Raw genomic sequence first — 13,161 nt, forward strand, 5'->3', positions numbered from 1 at the left:
TGGACTTCTTGATCAGTCCAAGGATTCGACCCTCAAAGGGATCTTCTGCTCACGTTTAGCAGTCCTGAAGGGCTCTTTGTAGCAAGAGCGAGCGAAAAGATTTTCGAATTGTCATCATCCCAACATTTCGAGTTTGGAGGGAGAGACAAAAATGTCAAGATGAGTCGGGAGAAAATCCAAAGCAAAGCTTGGATGCCTGCGATGATCGTGATTTGATGGAGCCATGATTATGGCGCAAAATACTGGAAATACCTTGAATATCTGGCGTACTTTCGAGATTCTCGCCCTGTCCCCCTTACTTCGACATCAAACCTCGGAGTTGTTTCAATTTAACGAACAAAGCCAAACAGATAGTGGATGAGGAAAGAAGATTTGTAATTGTTTGTTAATTGCTCCAAAATGAACAGAAAAGATTGCCTTCCGAGCTCTAGAATCGAGACAACAAAGGAAGAACAATGACTTATCCCTCTTCCCCCAAATCTTGATGATTTTATTGACAGGAAGACGAACCTTGCTCTAGAATCGGATTTCTAGGGCCATTCCTTAAAACCCACTTTCCACTGACATTACCAATGGAAAAAAAGCCAGGAACAAAGAACCGGACTTGGTTTGACAGATCCTTGATTGCTTATCCATCCAGTACTCGTGTATGTATGCAATAATGTCTTTGTGTTATGAAGGGGGAATGTGTACTTACCTACTCCTCGATTTCGTTCAAACCTAATGGAGAAGACAATTAACCATATCATTCAAGATCCTCAATAGTTAGAGAGACCTCCATGACGCGGTTGACTGTAATGAAAAGCCTCACGATTTCAAACTCGGAACATTTCGTCAAATATTCATGACATGTAGTGTTTGTTCTCAAACGAAACCTGATCCCAAACAGATTGACACGTTTGCCAATGTTTGGAAGATCTCTCTTGCCTCTTTCCTATTTTGCACTCAGTGATCTTCACCCCTTTTCCCGTCTCCCCTCCCCCTTCATCTATTTACCCAATCACTCCTCCATGGATTCGATTTCAACGGCAAGGGTGCCGTATATCCATTGAATGGTCACCAAACTCGGAATCAGGTAGAGAAATGACTACTCCTCCTCCAAAACATTCGTTCTTCTTCACCAAACAAACCTCGAAAAAATAGCCATGAGCACGGAAGTGAGGAGAGACCAAATTTGGCGGATGATTTCGTGTCGACGTGTTGGCCCTTTTCACGTTTTGGCCATAGATCTCTGGACGTGAGCAGAGAGAAAGAGAGGAAAAAAGGAACCTGTTTCGAATTTGTCATGGTTAGGCTCTGAAACGATCTATAACATTGGACAACGTCAGATCTATCGTTTCACACGTTCAATCTGGAAATGAGCCGTTCAAGTTTTGATTGCTCGAACGCTCAAGAAATCGTCATCTTGATTGGGGTTATGTATCAAGTTGACGATAATAATTCTGATGATAGGGGCGGCTTTGAGTCATCAGATGATGCCCAAGTCGGCTGGAAATGGGTTATATCAAGGAGGATTGCGTTTTTAAGGGGTGTCTGGCACGACTGGATTAGAAAAGAAAATCATGGCTCGCCCGAGTTGCTAAATGTTTGTAGTGTCATCTGGTATACATGAGTAGTTTGCCTTCAGTCTATCCGCATTCTCGCTTGAGACCCTCATCATAACCACTTTCACTCATAAGGAAATTGCATATTCATGCTTGGGAATGGGCATTTCATATGAATACGCTCAATCTTTTGTCATTGGCCATTTTCAGGGATATCATGAAAAATATCGCGCACTTGGCATAAATCAGGATGTGATAGTTTTAGCAAGGTAAAAATGATTGTTTTGCTTGGTCAATTTTAGTCATAATCAGATTTTTGTTTAACCAATTGAAACCTAATTAAGTCTCTGTTTTTTGTGATCGATGAACAAACCAATTCAAGACGAAATGGCCAAAAATTAAAAAAAAGAAAAACCTAACGGGGTTGTTGGCATTTGCTTTTGTGCAATTGCTTCCCCTTTTCAAATCCAAGTTGTCCACGGACTGCTCATAACAAGGATGGTTCAATTGAAATATCCAAATGCATTCGAGGCCAATCTTTGAACTGAATTCCGAGCCTTTTGCAGTTCTCATCAATGCTCACCCATCAAAAGAAGGATATTGCTCAACGTATTTTTTGATTGGTCAAATCGTCCCTTTGTCGAAAGCAGAATAATGTTGTGTCCTTCAATTCCCCCCAAACTAGTAGGATATGTCTCTTGAGACAGAGAGTGTTACTAAAACTCCTCCTGGATCCAGTTGTTAACCATTCATTCAGAGTACATGGGCCTCGGGTAGGCTGTTATCTGATCTGGATCGAGGAGGAGACGTTCAGTTTGTTCATTGGAATGATGTAGAGCCTGTCAAGGGGCTACTAATTATCGGGACATTGGTGATTTACGAGATTCAATGGTCTCGTTTTTCCTTGCAATCGCTACCGTCGTTGGATAAAGTGGGACCTAGGTTGTGCAAACTATCAATACATAGAGTGACTTCTTGTGAGAATGAAGCCATATGAATAGCGCAATATGAGCCAATCCCTGGGGTCTTCGCTTGAGCTGTAGTCAGTCATGAGTTGACCTCGTTGGGGTGAAGGTCTCTTGATCGTCCCCGTACAGCAATCGTGTCCAATTACGAACATTGAGAGCAAATGTTAAATGTTCAGCATTCCCCACTCTCAAAGGTCATCCAGCTCTTGGTCAAGTGACAATGCATCCCCCACCCAGTGATAATTATCGGTTAATCAAAAACCAGATCAATGGAACGGACATTCGAAAACCCAAGTCCGTTCACCCTTCTCGGCGAAAATCCAGTTTTCATAGTGCGATGGTGGCGCCAAAATCTGAGCCCTTGCGGCGGAAAGTGATGCAAGGCGGGAATTTTGAAATGTACGCCTCCCGAGAGGCGCTCTGTGCCTCGACGATGGATCTGCGACAACCGCCCAGGTTTGAGGCCCCGCCTCCTCCACCCTTGAGCCGGGAGGATGAAACGAGGATGAAGAAGAACCAGGTTCACGCTTCCAGGAACAGCTTGTATAAGGAGGGGAGTAATGGGAATCTGGAATATAGTGAATATGGTGAACTCCGGGCTATTGTTCGACGGATTGAGGAGCAGAAGTTGAACCATTTGTCCAGGAATAATACGTTTGTAAGCCGAAATCAAAGTTTCTCCACGGGGAAATCACCTCATTTAAACCGGAAACGAATGTACTTTGACTATGTGCCATCCTCTGTGATGAGAAGGTAAGCCATGTCATTTATGAATTACACCTGTTTCATTGAATTCGAGCACACCTCTCATTTCTATCGCTATCTTTGTTATCTAAACTAATTTTTTCTCCTGGGTTGTCTTACAGGTAAGAATGGTTTTTTTAATGAAATAGAGGTTGGGTGAACCGCGAAGGTTATCTTCCGTTGAAAAACACAGGTTTGTCAAATTTTACCTGGGTGAGTATTTCACAAGCCACACACGTCCCATTATGTGGCAGCATAGAATGGGAAAATATACAAACTCTTGAGGAACCCTCTTACACAATCGAATTGTAATCAAATGTAATTGAGAACTTTTTCTGCAGTTTCTATTCAAGTTCATGAGGTTTGAACGCTTCATAATTTAGCTCCATATGTAGACTAATAACTGCATGACGACGACACCCTTCTTGAGCATCATAAATATAGAATTGATGAATATAGGTTTTTCTTTGACGCTATTGCGGGGCTACCTATATAAATCCAAAAGCTATTTTTATTGCAATCGTTTTCACATCCTGTGTCGCTAGATTTTGGTGTCGCGTAAAACAGGAACGAAAGCAACTGTAGCTGAAATTGATACAAATATGTGAGAACCTTTTGGCTTGGGTTCTCATGAGCCCTCAGCTACTCAGCTATTGCTCGTTCGCCTCTACATTCAAGTAGTCCGGGTAATCAAAGTCGGTTTCAATTACTACGCATGAAACGAACGGCGCAGAAGAGGCGCGAGCTTATGAAGATGAGGCTCTCCAAAGGCGCGTAGCGCAGACTTGGCGACTTGCTCAAAAGAATAAGTACTATCATAACCACTCACAGCCCAGCAAGAAGATCAGGAAAGACCATTCTTCACAAACCCTCCTGTGCAGTCTTCCACGTGGTAATTATCTGTATTCGATGAAAACTGGGTCAGAATTGGTGGGGAGGAGTGATTGTTCGACATTTTCGAAACGGAATCATGGCCAGGGGTTTCGGTTTACCACACGGGGCCCACCGCGTGTCTTATCAATCAAAAGCATAAAATATGCATGATATTGTCCGACTTATCATCTCGATCCTCTTCCCAATTTGGCCAACTCAATTTCAACGCCAACGTTGCTGCCCATCAAGATTTCTCCGGGATCCCATGCATCAAATCAACGATCTCCTCTGGGTTGCTGCACCCTATCTACTGGAGGTCCGACTCTGTGTTCTATGGCCGAACACTACCTGCCGACCTGAATGGTAGAGGATTATATATCTTCAGGCACTTGGTGGTGGTGGTCACTTTTTGATTCATTTCTATCAAGAGTCGAACTTGGTCTCGCCATCTTGTAATCTGAGTGGCTGGCAATTTTAATGGATATTGTGGTGCAGAACGATGTCTTTGATTAATCCTTGTAATAGAGGATACTATGATACTTGAGATCATTCATAAAGCTAAAGACGTTCGACTTAATGTTGGAATAAGTTCATATTTCGTTTCATTTTTAATGTGGATGCTCTTTGATGAGAGAAGGATTTGGGATATCATTCTGGTATGAAGAGCCTTAGAGTGATTAACTCCAGGCAATGAATTTTGATCGAAGGTAAAAAAGAAACGTTCGAGTACGTTTAGAGTTCATAGATCATGGCCAACGATGAGGCAATATAAAACAATGGAAATTACATCAATAGGGAGATGAGTATTAAAGAAAGGTTCACCACATTAATTAAGAGCCGTACTTCAATTTTTGGATTTGTTTTGTGTTTCTTCGTTTTTTGATCAATCTTAAAGCACGGGGTTTCGTTCAGATGTTTCACACTGACTGTTCCTGTTGATAACTCATTTGATATCTTTCCAATTTTTGTATCTGTGTCGATTTTGCCACTGAAAATGTAACTTTTGTCTTAACCCCCCCCCCACAAAAAAAAAGATATTTGTGCCCCATTAGACAAGCTCGATCGATGACTCACAAAAATTGTCTTGGAACTTGTTCAAATTGGGGCCAAACCATATTCATTGACCCTCCAAAGAACGTCTTTTTGATCTTAAAAGCGATTGTAACAATTTCGGAAAGATGTCCCGGGGAAACAAATTCCACCTTGAGGCGAAAAAGGAAGGGGAACTGCATGAAATAATTGTCTGATTACATATTTCAAACCAAATATTCCCGGGTCACTTTTGTTGAGATGCAACAGCATTTAATTTTCCCACAACCTATATGAGAGAAGGCTAGAAGTCAATTCCGAGCCCTCCAGGAAAATTTTGATACCAAACGACGACACAAGAGACTTCTCTCAAATATCCAATATGGTCTTTTTCTTCCGAAGCCACCCTCCCCTCAAAAGCCAATGTCATTTTTCTGCCAGCTCAGCTCAAGATTGTCATTGAGATAAGCCAGGTTACAGAAGGGTTGGTACTTGGTGGAGAACCTGAATCTCCCATCCCATCCAGACTGGCCGGTTTCTCCACAAGAATTTCTCACACTCTCTCGGAGGGTCTGGGCACTCCCCCCATCCCTCTGATCCCTCTCGGTCCCGCCTACTTCTCCCGAGTCTAATGGAGTAACAACAGTGGGCATTTTTGCCTTAACGTATATTGTTGGTCCATTAACCATTAACCCTCGGGATGCTTGAGGGGAGATAGATAGATAGACACACAGAAAGAGGGCCATAGGCCTACTCATCATCATTGCCATCATCTACCGTACGTAGTACGTAGTCACCTCTCGCCGAGTTCGAAAGGCCCTGTTGGGGCTAGCGTAGCACTTGAACCACTCAGGTGCAGCTGGACCAAGACACCGGCAAGGAATCATTGCGTCTTCAAGCCTGCCATCTCCGTCGTCTAAAAGTGGATAGATGGGCACTTGAGAGCCAGAGAAACAAGCCAAACCTCTCCTCCTTCTCCGCCGTGTTCACTCTCTGCACCTCCATCCACGTTCTCGTTCGCTCGATCGTTCGTTCGTTCGTTTGGCTTCTTAGGCTTCTCGTTTGGCGTGGCTGCTGTCACTTCAGTCGGTGTTCACCTGTTGAGATATGATGTGAGTGTGTGAGTGAGTACACTAGAAGGTGAAAAAGTTCCTTCACAACTATATACTCAGCTAGTGACCATGTGAAGAAGTTGTGGAATAGAAACAAGAATATTGTGGTGCACAAATCAACATGATGAGCATTGTCCAGAATTGAAATGAAGTGTCGGCTCAAACCGATTGACGTGCTAGTGAGATCGCCCCAGTGACGTTTTGAGCCATGTCAGAAGGAAAGGTAAGGAGGCATTTTCGGATTGTTGGTCTTTTCAATGATAGCCTTGTCACATTGCTTGCGATGGAACGGAAATTCAACACTTCCACTCAAGTGAGGATAGTTCCTTGGGGGCAAATCTCTGGTTGGTTTGTTTTGAGAAGCTCACTCCATTGTTGTTGGCGTGCAACAATTGTTGTCACAGAGGAAATGTGCACCGTAAAAATGTGATGTGGCTCGAGGCGAACCCTGCCATTAGGTTCATGAGGAGTGTATGTTTTTGAAAGGCCAACAAGATCCGTCATGAACCATCATGTCCATTTTTATTAGCTGCCAATACTCATTTGTCGTCGATATGGATCTCTTTGAAGACCAACTCGACGAAACTCGCTTATTCGAGCTTTTGTGCTTGGGTGTCAGGAATTTGCAATTGCCTCTGGTCATCAGTACGGTACCTAAACGTACACTGGTCGTAGTACTACGTTCGTTGTGAAAGGTAACCAGGTACGATATGTGGTCTGAGAATGAGGCTCGTATGTTCGCTATAGATTCAGAGAGATCTGCAATGCAAATTTTTCTCGTCAAGAGGCGAGCAGTACCCCGTTAGCGGATGGAGATCATGGCGAGGGCCGTCTTTCCATCATTCCGGGTCTGTTTTTAACAGCCTTGAGGAATTCGATTCATTCTTTGGCGATTCGGCTGCGACCAATTTGTGTGGATGGAGGTTATAAACTTGAAGGATCTTCTTTCATCTTCGTTGATGTGAAGTAACAGTAGTTGGATAGTGTAAGATCAGTGGATGCGGCGGATCAAATGGAATGTGACCTGGGCGACCTCTTTTCGCGAGCTCATCTACTATTAACGTATAAATACATTGACAACTAACCTTTGACATGTGGGAAAGAGGCTTTGCGCGGAACTGACAGCACAACCGTAGGTCACGCCACAAATCTGCCTCCAAATATGGCTCATCCATAAAAAAAGTGCAAAGCTCAGACATCACAACAAATGCCCTGTGACATTTTAGCCTTGCATGTGTGTGTTGGTTGGGATTCGAAAAAAGCCACAACAGTAACAAATAAAGGGTTTTTGCTTGCTACAAGAGCTGGTTTATCTCAAGAGTGACTTGGATTATTCAGTTCGTCGAATGCAACGTTAGATCTCCTGTCATCTGTCAGGAAGATGCACGTTGTTGACAAATGGTGTAATGACCGGCCTGGGTTGACAAATCTGCATTTAATAATGTAGCGGGTTCCTTCCAGAGAGGCCCCAAGCTCTTTTTGTATCCCCATGCTTTGCCGATCCCCAACTCGTTTGACAAAAAAGTATATGACCGCCTTTGTGTGTATCGCTCTCTCTCCGAGGGTTTGAATCTTTCATCCGCTGCTAATCCTTCCAACCTGTGTCTTTTCGTTTTACTGCGTGTTCCAAAGACACTAAATTTAAATCCCAGCACAATAGCAAATCATCATGGATTGTAGCTTAGTAATGGTTCAACCATTTGGAACCTGACCTGAATGACTGATGGTTTCTCACACTAGTGCACGCACGCATACATGTTGGAGGGATCCACGTACAAATTAACTTGAGTTGTATTGATCGCATTTATCAATCATGGCCTACATCATTTTCTCTGCCCAAATATTTTCCCTATTCTTTGAAATGATTTCTTGATAGTAGTTCGTTTGCCGATGTTCCCCTGTTCGTCATCTCGGGTCATGGAGGGTTCATTTGAATCGGCAATTGCTCCAGGTTTGTTCCCAGGGGCCCAAGTCGATCTGGTCCTCGTGTGGCGGCGAAAATGGGTCAATTCCTCATCACCACTTGGACCGCTTCCGAAAGGTCGAGGTTGCGAGTGAGCTCTATCGGATGATTCCGGACTTCGGGATGGATTGCGGGATCTGGCCTTGCTGCCCACTTGGGCTGAGCTCCTTCTTCGGTTGAAAGGCTTGTTTGGCAGAAATAGGTTCTCATCAACGGATCGTAACCGGGTGGTCTGAATGGGCACCTTCTTGGTTGGGATAGCACTGCCTTGGTCATTTGAGTTTTGATCCTGGTGGCTTTGCTTCCAAGGTTTGTGAGTCCGCTCATAGATTTGTTGTTGATAGTTCTCAAAGACCCAACTGCCTTGGGCGGTCTTGGCTTGTTGGTTCCTAATGATGCCCTGACGGTTTCCACTCATTCTCGTGTGGAGTCTGTTCTTGGATCTGGCACGGGAGCTCATGATGTTGGGGTACTGCTGACTCCTCCGGGTACTACTGCCTTGTGGGTCGGAATGGCTGTCGAGAATGGCAATCATTTCGATCTCTTCCGGGACGGACTTTTGGCTCGGCGACTCGGACACCTTCCGGAATTGGAACTGGTTGGCCTCGATGGTACTGAAGTTGGAGATCCTGTCGGCGGAGATCTTTCTAATACGCGCCTCGGACATGAGATTGATGAAGGGGTTATCCAATGACCAACTAGACCCTGTGGAATGAACTGAACTCGTTGTGGACATCTTTTTGCTCCTCTTTCGTGTTGTGGGAATCTGTTCATCGGGTTTTTGCGGTTTCGGGATGTGAGAGTGAGCATGAAAAAAGATAGAGAAAACATTGGAGATGAGGAGTGTCTATTCATTCCGCCCCCTCGATATCGCTACTAGAGCGATTGTATCCAATGTTTCATGGCCTATCAACTGGCTCCAAAGATATTTCATTTGCATGTGTTCTATTTCGTTTTGGGTGGAGCTGGCTGGCCCCTTGAAATATGAGTATTGAGTTCCTCTGCTAAAGAGATGCAAATTCGTGAGCAAAGTTAATTATCCACCACCTTTCCCGTGTCATTTTGAGGAAAGATATTTCGAGACTCGCTCCACACAAAAGTGTTCTTCCTCACATGCTCAAAAAGAGCAAAAAAGACGACGATCTCTCTCTTTATGATTCAGTCCATGACATCGTGGCCCGTGTATAGGAGAGAGATTTTGATCACGACAGGAAGTTCAAGTCTCTTTGTGAACTGACATCAATAATGCCTTTCGACTTTCATCGGAACAGTCCATCCCGATTCTGGCCAAAAGGCGCAGCCATGATAAAAGCCCTAATAATGATCATAATTGAAGGGAGATAGATGACTTACCGGATAATCCACCACACTGTAGAGCGCGCCTTCACCACTCCCCGGGTGATTTCCTGCGGCTTTTTCCACCCGGTTTGTCTTGGATGATGACGACAAAGATGATAATGGCTTCATCATCAGGCCATGATGTTCTTCGTCCGGATTGTCATCAACGAAATCACTTTCATCAGCGTCATAGCTCAATTGCTCCAAATACGTTGGCACGGATCCGGTCTTTCGCAAAACCCGCGGAGCAAAAATCATCTTCTCGAGTCGGAGCTTGAGGTTGTCGTCCGAGTCTGATTCACTATTCAATTCCGGACCAGGAAGATGACTGGGGATTCGGCCCTTCATAAAGATGGTGGAAGGCAGGGATTTGGTGGGTGCCAAATCCCGCTTGGTTGTTCCATCTTGCTCCAACCACTCTTGGACGGCGGAAGCCTTGAGTTCCATGCTTGTAAAATCTTCACTTCCAGGGAGACACATGAGGCGCTACTGATAATCGCACTCAGGGGCAATCAATGATTACAGCCGGAGGACGAAGGATGAGCAGAGATAATTTGGGGCCTGACTTTCTGTAAACATTAAGCTAGTGTGTCAATCCTCTTGCGTTTCACAGCTTCTATCTGTGAATGTCACCTAACCCCGACAGACCTTTATATCCTCCATTTTCTTATCTCAATCGGCATGATCATTTTTCATTCACATTAGTAGAGACACAAAAAGCATCAATTTTCAATCCGATCGTGACAAGTCGTGCTGATCGAATGTGGGGTAGAGAAAAGTCATTAAAATTTTATATGATGAACGTCTGTTTTGGGATTCAACCAGGTATACGTAAAGGAGGAAGCAGTGTAAGTGTTTGTACTGGAAACATGTGTTGAAGCAGCCGTTGAAGCGTTTGACATGTCTGGTGGTGAATGATCGGAGAATGTAATAGGTCCTTCTTGAGCAAACAAATCGCGGTTTCAAGGGCCAATCCTGAACTCTGTTTGCTGTGAGGAACAAGATACAGTGCTAGTACCTACTGTACGTACTAATGTAGCAGTCCTCTTACAGGAGTTGGAATGGCAACCGCTGATGATGATGACACACATTCAAAAAATCGACTGACTCTCAAGATACGTTGCATATTTCATGTATTTCATTGTTTCATCGGTTCGCAAGAAAAGTGAAGATGACATTTGGTTAACTATTCAACTTCCACGCTTTGCAGTGTGCATTACATTCACGATGATTCATAGAGTTGTTAGGAGTAATAGTAACAGACAGAAGTAATAGAGGTAGCTTTATCTCGGGAGTAACAACAACAGCACCAACAATAGTCAGTTCAATTCGTCTTATTCCAATTATCTGATACTCATCTCGTGAGGAGACCTGAGGTGCATTTCGGATGGCTATTTAGAAGTCTCTCGAAAAAAAGTGGGATGCATATTTCGCCCATGTAATGGTGACATTTGTCTTATTTCTTGGTTGGCATGATTTCAATTTCACAATGATTAAACAAGGACTTTGTTCAAGGAAGAAAAACGAATCCAAGTGATTGACTGATTAATCGAGTGTGCGTGCTAAATTTCCCGAAATGAAATGGCCAAGGTTGGCATGCGAAAAAATAATTGGGGGAAATCTGTGGCGAAATAATGCGCCCCTGATTTTTCTTTCCCAGTCATGATTTCCAATTAGCCTTTGCTAATCTTCGCTTTTTAGAAATTCGGATCTGTTTGTTTTGTTTCCAATCAGTTCACGTACGCTACAACAGATTTCAAGCTCGATCCTTCCCAAATTGAAGCCTCTCTTTTGTTTTAGTCACAGAATTATCCAAACAATTAAAGGCCTACTCGCTTTAGAGTTGAACTCAACAAATCTGTTTCTAACACTCCATTATTTGTTCAAGGACTTCTCCAGCTAATATGCACACATATCTACATAAAAAAGATCTATATTCATAGATAGATAGCCAAAAGAAAGATAAACCGGCACCCAGGCGGTTATTTCTTAGTTCGTAAGGCTTATCTTCTCGCCCAAAATCATCGAATGTAATCCAATTCGTACTCCCCTATTTCTGGGCTTCTTGTCTCTCTAAAGGGAAAAAGAGTCTCTTTATTTTGAGGCTTACCAAGAAGAACGTGGTGTTAAATTGGCGAAACAGTTTCGGTGTTGACTCGACGAGTGAAGTTTTGGCCAAACCGTTGTCTTTTTCTCAGAAAACAACACCAAACATCACTTCCCAATGAGGCCACACTTGCCAATACGGTGGAAGTTGGAAATAGTGTTCTTTCTACATAGTAGTCGCATCTGGTTTTCCTCACTGAGATTTGGACCGGCGTTAAATGACACGTACACCTTATCCACCAAGGTTCTCTTGAATTGACGTTTGACAAATTTTAAGCGTGATCGCTCTCATTTCAGAGATGTGAACAGACTTGCAGAATTGACAGTATGCTCTTCCTTTTGCTTCCAGTAACTCACACCATGGTGGTCAAGGACCACCACGGCCCAACAATTTGGGGGTCCCATCCCAAAGTACCCAGACCCTGCCTCATTCTGGATCTCTCACTATGAACAATTCCACCCTGCCCCCTCGGCATCTTCATCATCATCCCAACCATCCCCCTATCCGACATCCGGATCACTTTTCGCCCGATCGGAGCTCGGGATCTAGTCATTTCCCGGGGGTCTCCCCGGATTCGTCGGGATTATCAGCCAGCACATCCGGAGGAACCCTTTTGAATTCGAGGTAAGAGCGATCCATGCACCACCCAAGACTTTCTCCTTTTTCGCCTTTGTGTTGACCTTTGGGTACTCAAGTGGGTATGATTGATCGAAGACACATTTAGGGGTCTCTTTGAAGAATCTTGGCAATGAGACCGATGCACTAGAACGACTAGAACCTAGTATCAAATATCAAGCCAAGCCCTCCTTCCCTTTACAAACAGCTTGGCTTGGAGGAAAATAAATAATAATGGTTGACTTCCTACTCCGGGCCAGCCAGGGTTTTTGGTGCTTTGATCTGGCTTAATGGCCATGAAATTGTTTTGACTCAAGTTGCTTGAAAAGAGAGAAAAGCATAAGCTCATGCACGTATTTAGCATGTCCAATGCCATGTTTTCCCAAGCCACATCATGCAAGAGGAGCATCGCTATCCTCACCGTTTTGTCGCACCAAATCTACAGTTTCACTTTCGTCACTCACTTGTTAGTTCGAGGTGGTTCTCACTAACCAACCTTCAGCGGTTTTTGTCTTTGGGTTGGTAAACTGAATAGATGTGATAGGGTTCGGCTCAGTTAGTTCAGACAGAGGGGGGATACGGATGCTGCACGAGTCTTTGGACGTGGAAGACAGGTTCGTGATCATTTAGCAAGAAAAATGACTTCTGATAAACAGCACGGCGCCCTCCTTCAATGGTCGTCGAACCAACGAAAGGCTAACAACTGACCTAATTCCATAAATTGAGCGCCAAACACACGCGAGACAACGGGGATTTATCGCTTGTCCGAACTGGACCACGCTGAGCGGCTGAGGGCCTTTGATTCAACGAAAAGGATGGAAGAAATCGCAAGAATGACTGCCAATTTGGCAGCTTCGCCATGACTGGG

General features: G+C 44.0%; 2 protein-coding genes across 8 annotated transcripts in view; one reads left to right on the forward strand and one right to left on the reverse strand.

The window, feature by feature from the left end:
* Nucleotides 1-13,161, forward strand: part of LOC131878582 (uncharacterized) — a 50,237-nt gene that overhangs the window by 19,954 nt on the left and 17,122 nt on the right. For 3 of the 7 annotated variants that reach the window (XR_009373046.1, XM_059224607.1, XM_059224608.1), the window contains exons 1-2: nt 2,715-3,265; nt 12,027-12,302. Coding sequence is in view for 6 of the 7 variants with exons in the window: in XM_059224607.1 (XP_059080590.1) it covers nt 2,733-3,265; nt 12,027-12,302 (809 nt within the window). In the remaining variant the exon portion in view is untranslated. Of the gene's footprint in view, nt 1-2,714; nt 3,266-6,309; nt 6,494-11,649; nt 11,922-12,026; nt 12,303-13,161 lie in introns of those variants that run through there. The other 4 variants (XM_059224613.1, XM_059224611.1, XM_059224609.1 and 1 more) reach the window with 4 other exon arrangements.
* Nucleotides 8,044-10,203, reverse strand: LOC131878585 (uncharacterized). The gene is made up of 2 exons (XM_059224614.1): nt 9,587-10,203; nt 8,044-8,999 (listed from the first exon to the last, which is right to left on the reverse strand). Exons 1-2 carry the CDS (start codon nt 10,049-10,051, stop codon nt 8,094-8,096), a joined length of 1,371 nt encoding a protein of 456 aa, XP_059080597.1. The 5' UTR covers nt 10,052-10,203; the 3' UTR covers nt 8,044-8,093.

Source organism: Tigriopus californicus, chromosome 3 (genome assembly GCF_007210705.1).
Source record: "Tigriopus californicus strain San Diego chromosome 3, Tcal_SD_v2.1, whole genome shotgun sequence".
Taxonomy (NCBI): Eukaryota; Metazoa; Arthropoda; class Copepoda; order Harpacticoida; family Harpacticidae; genus Tigriopus; species Tigriopus californicus.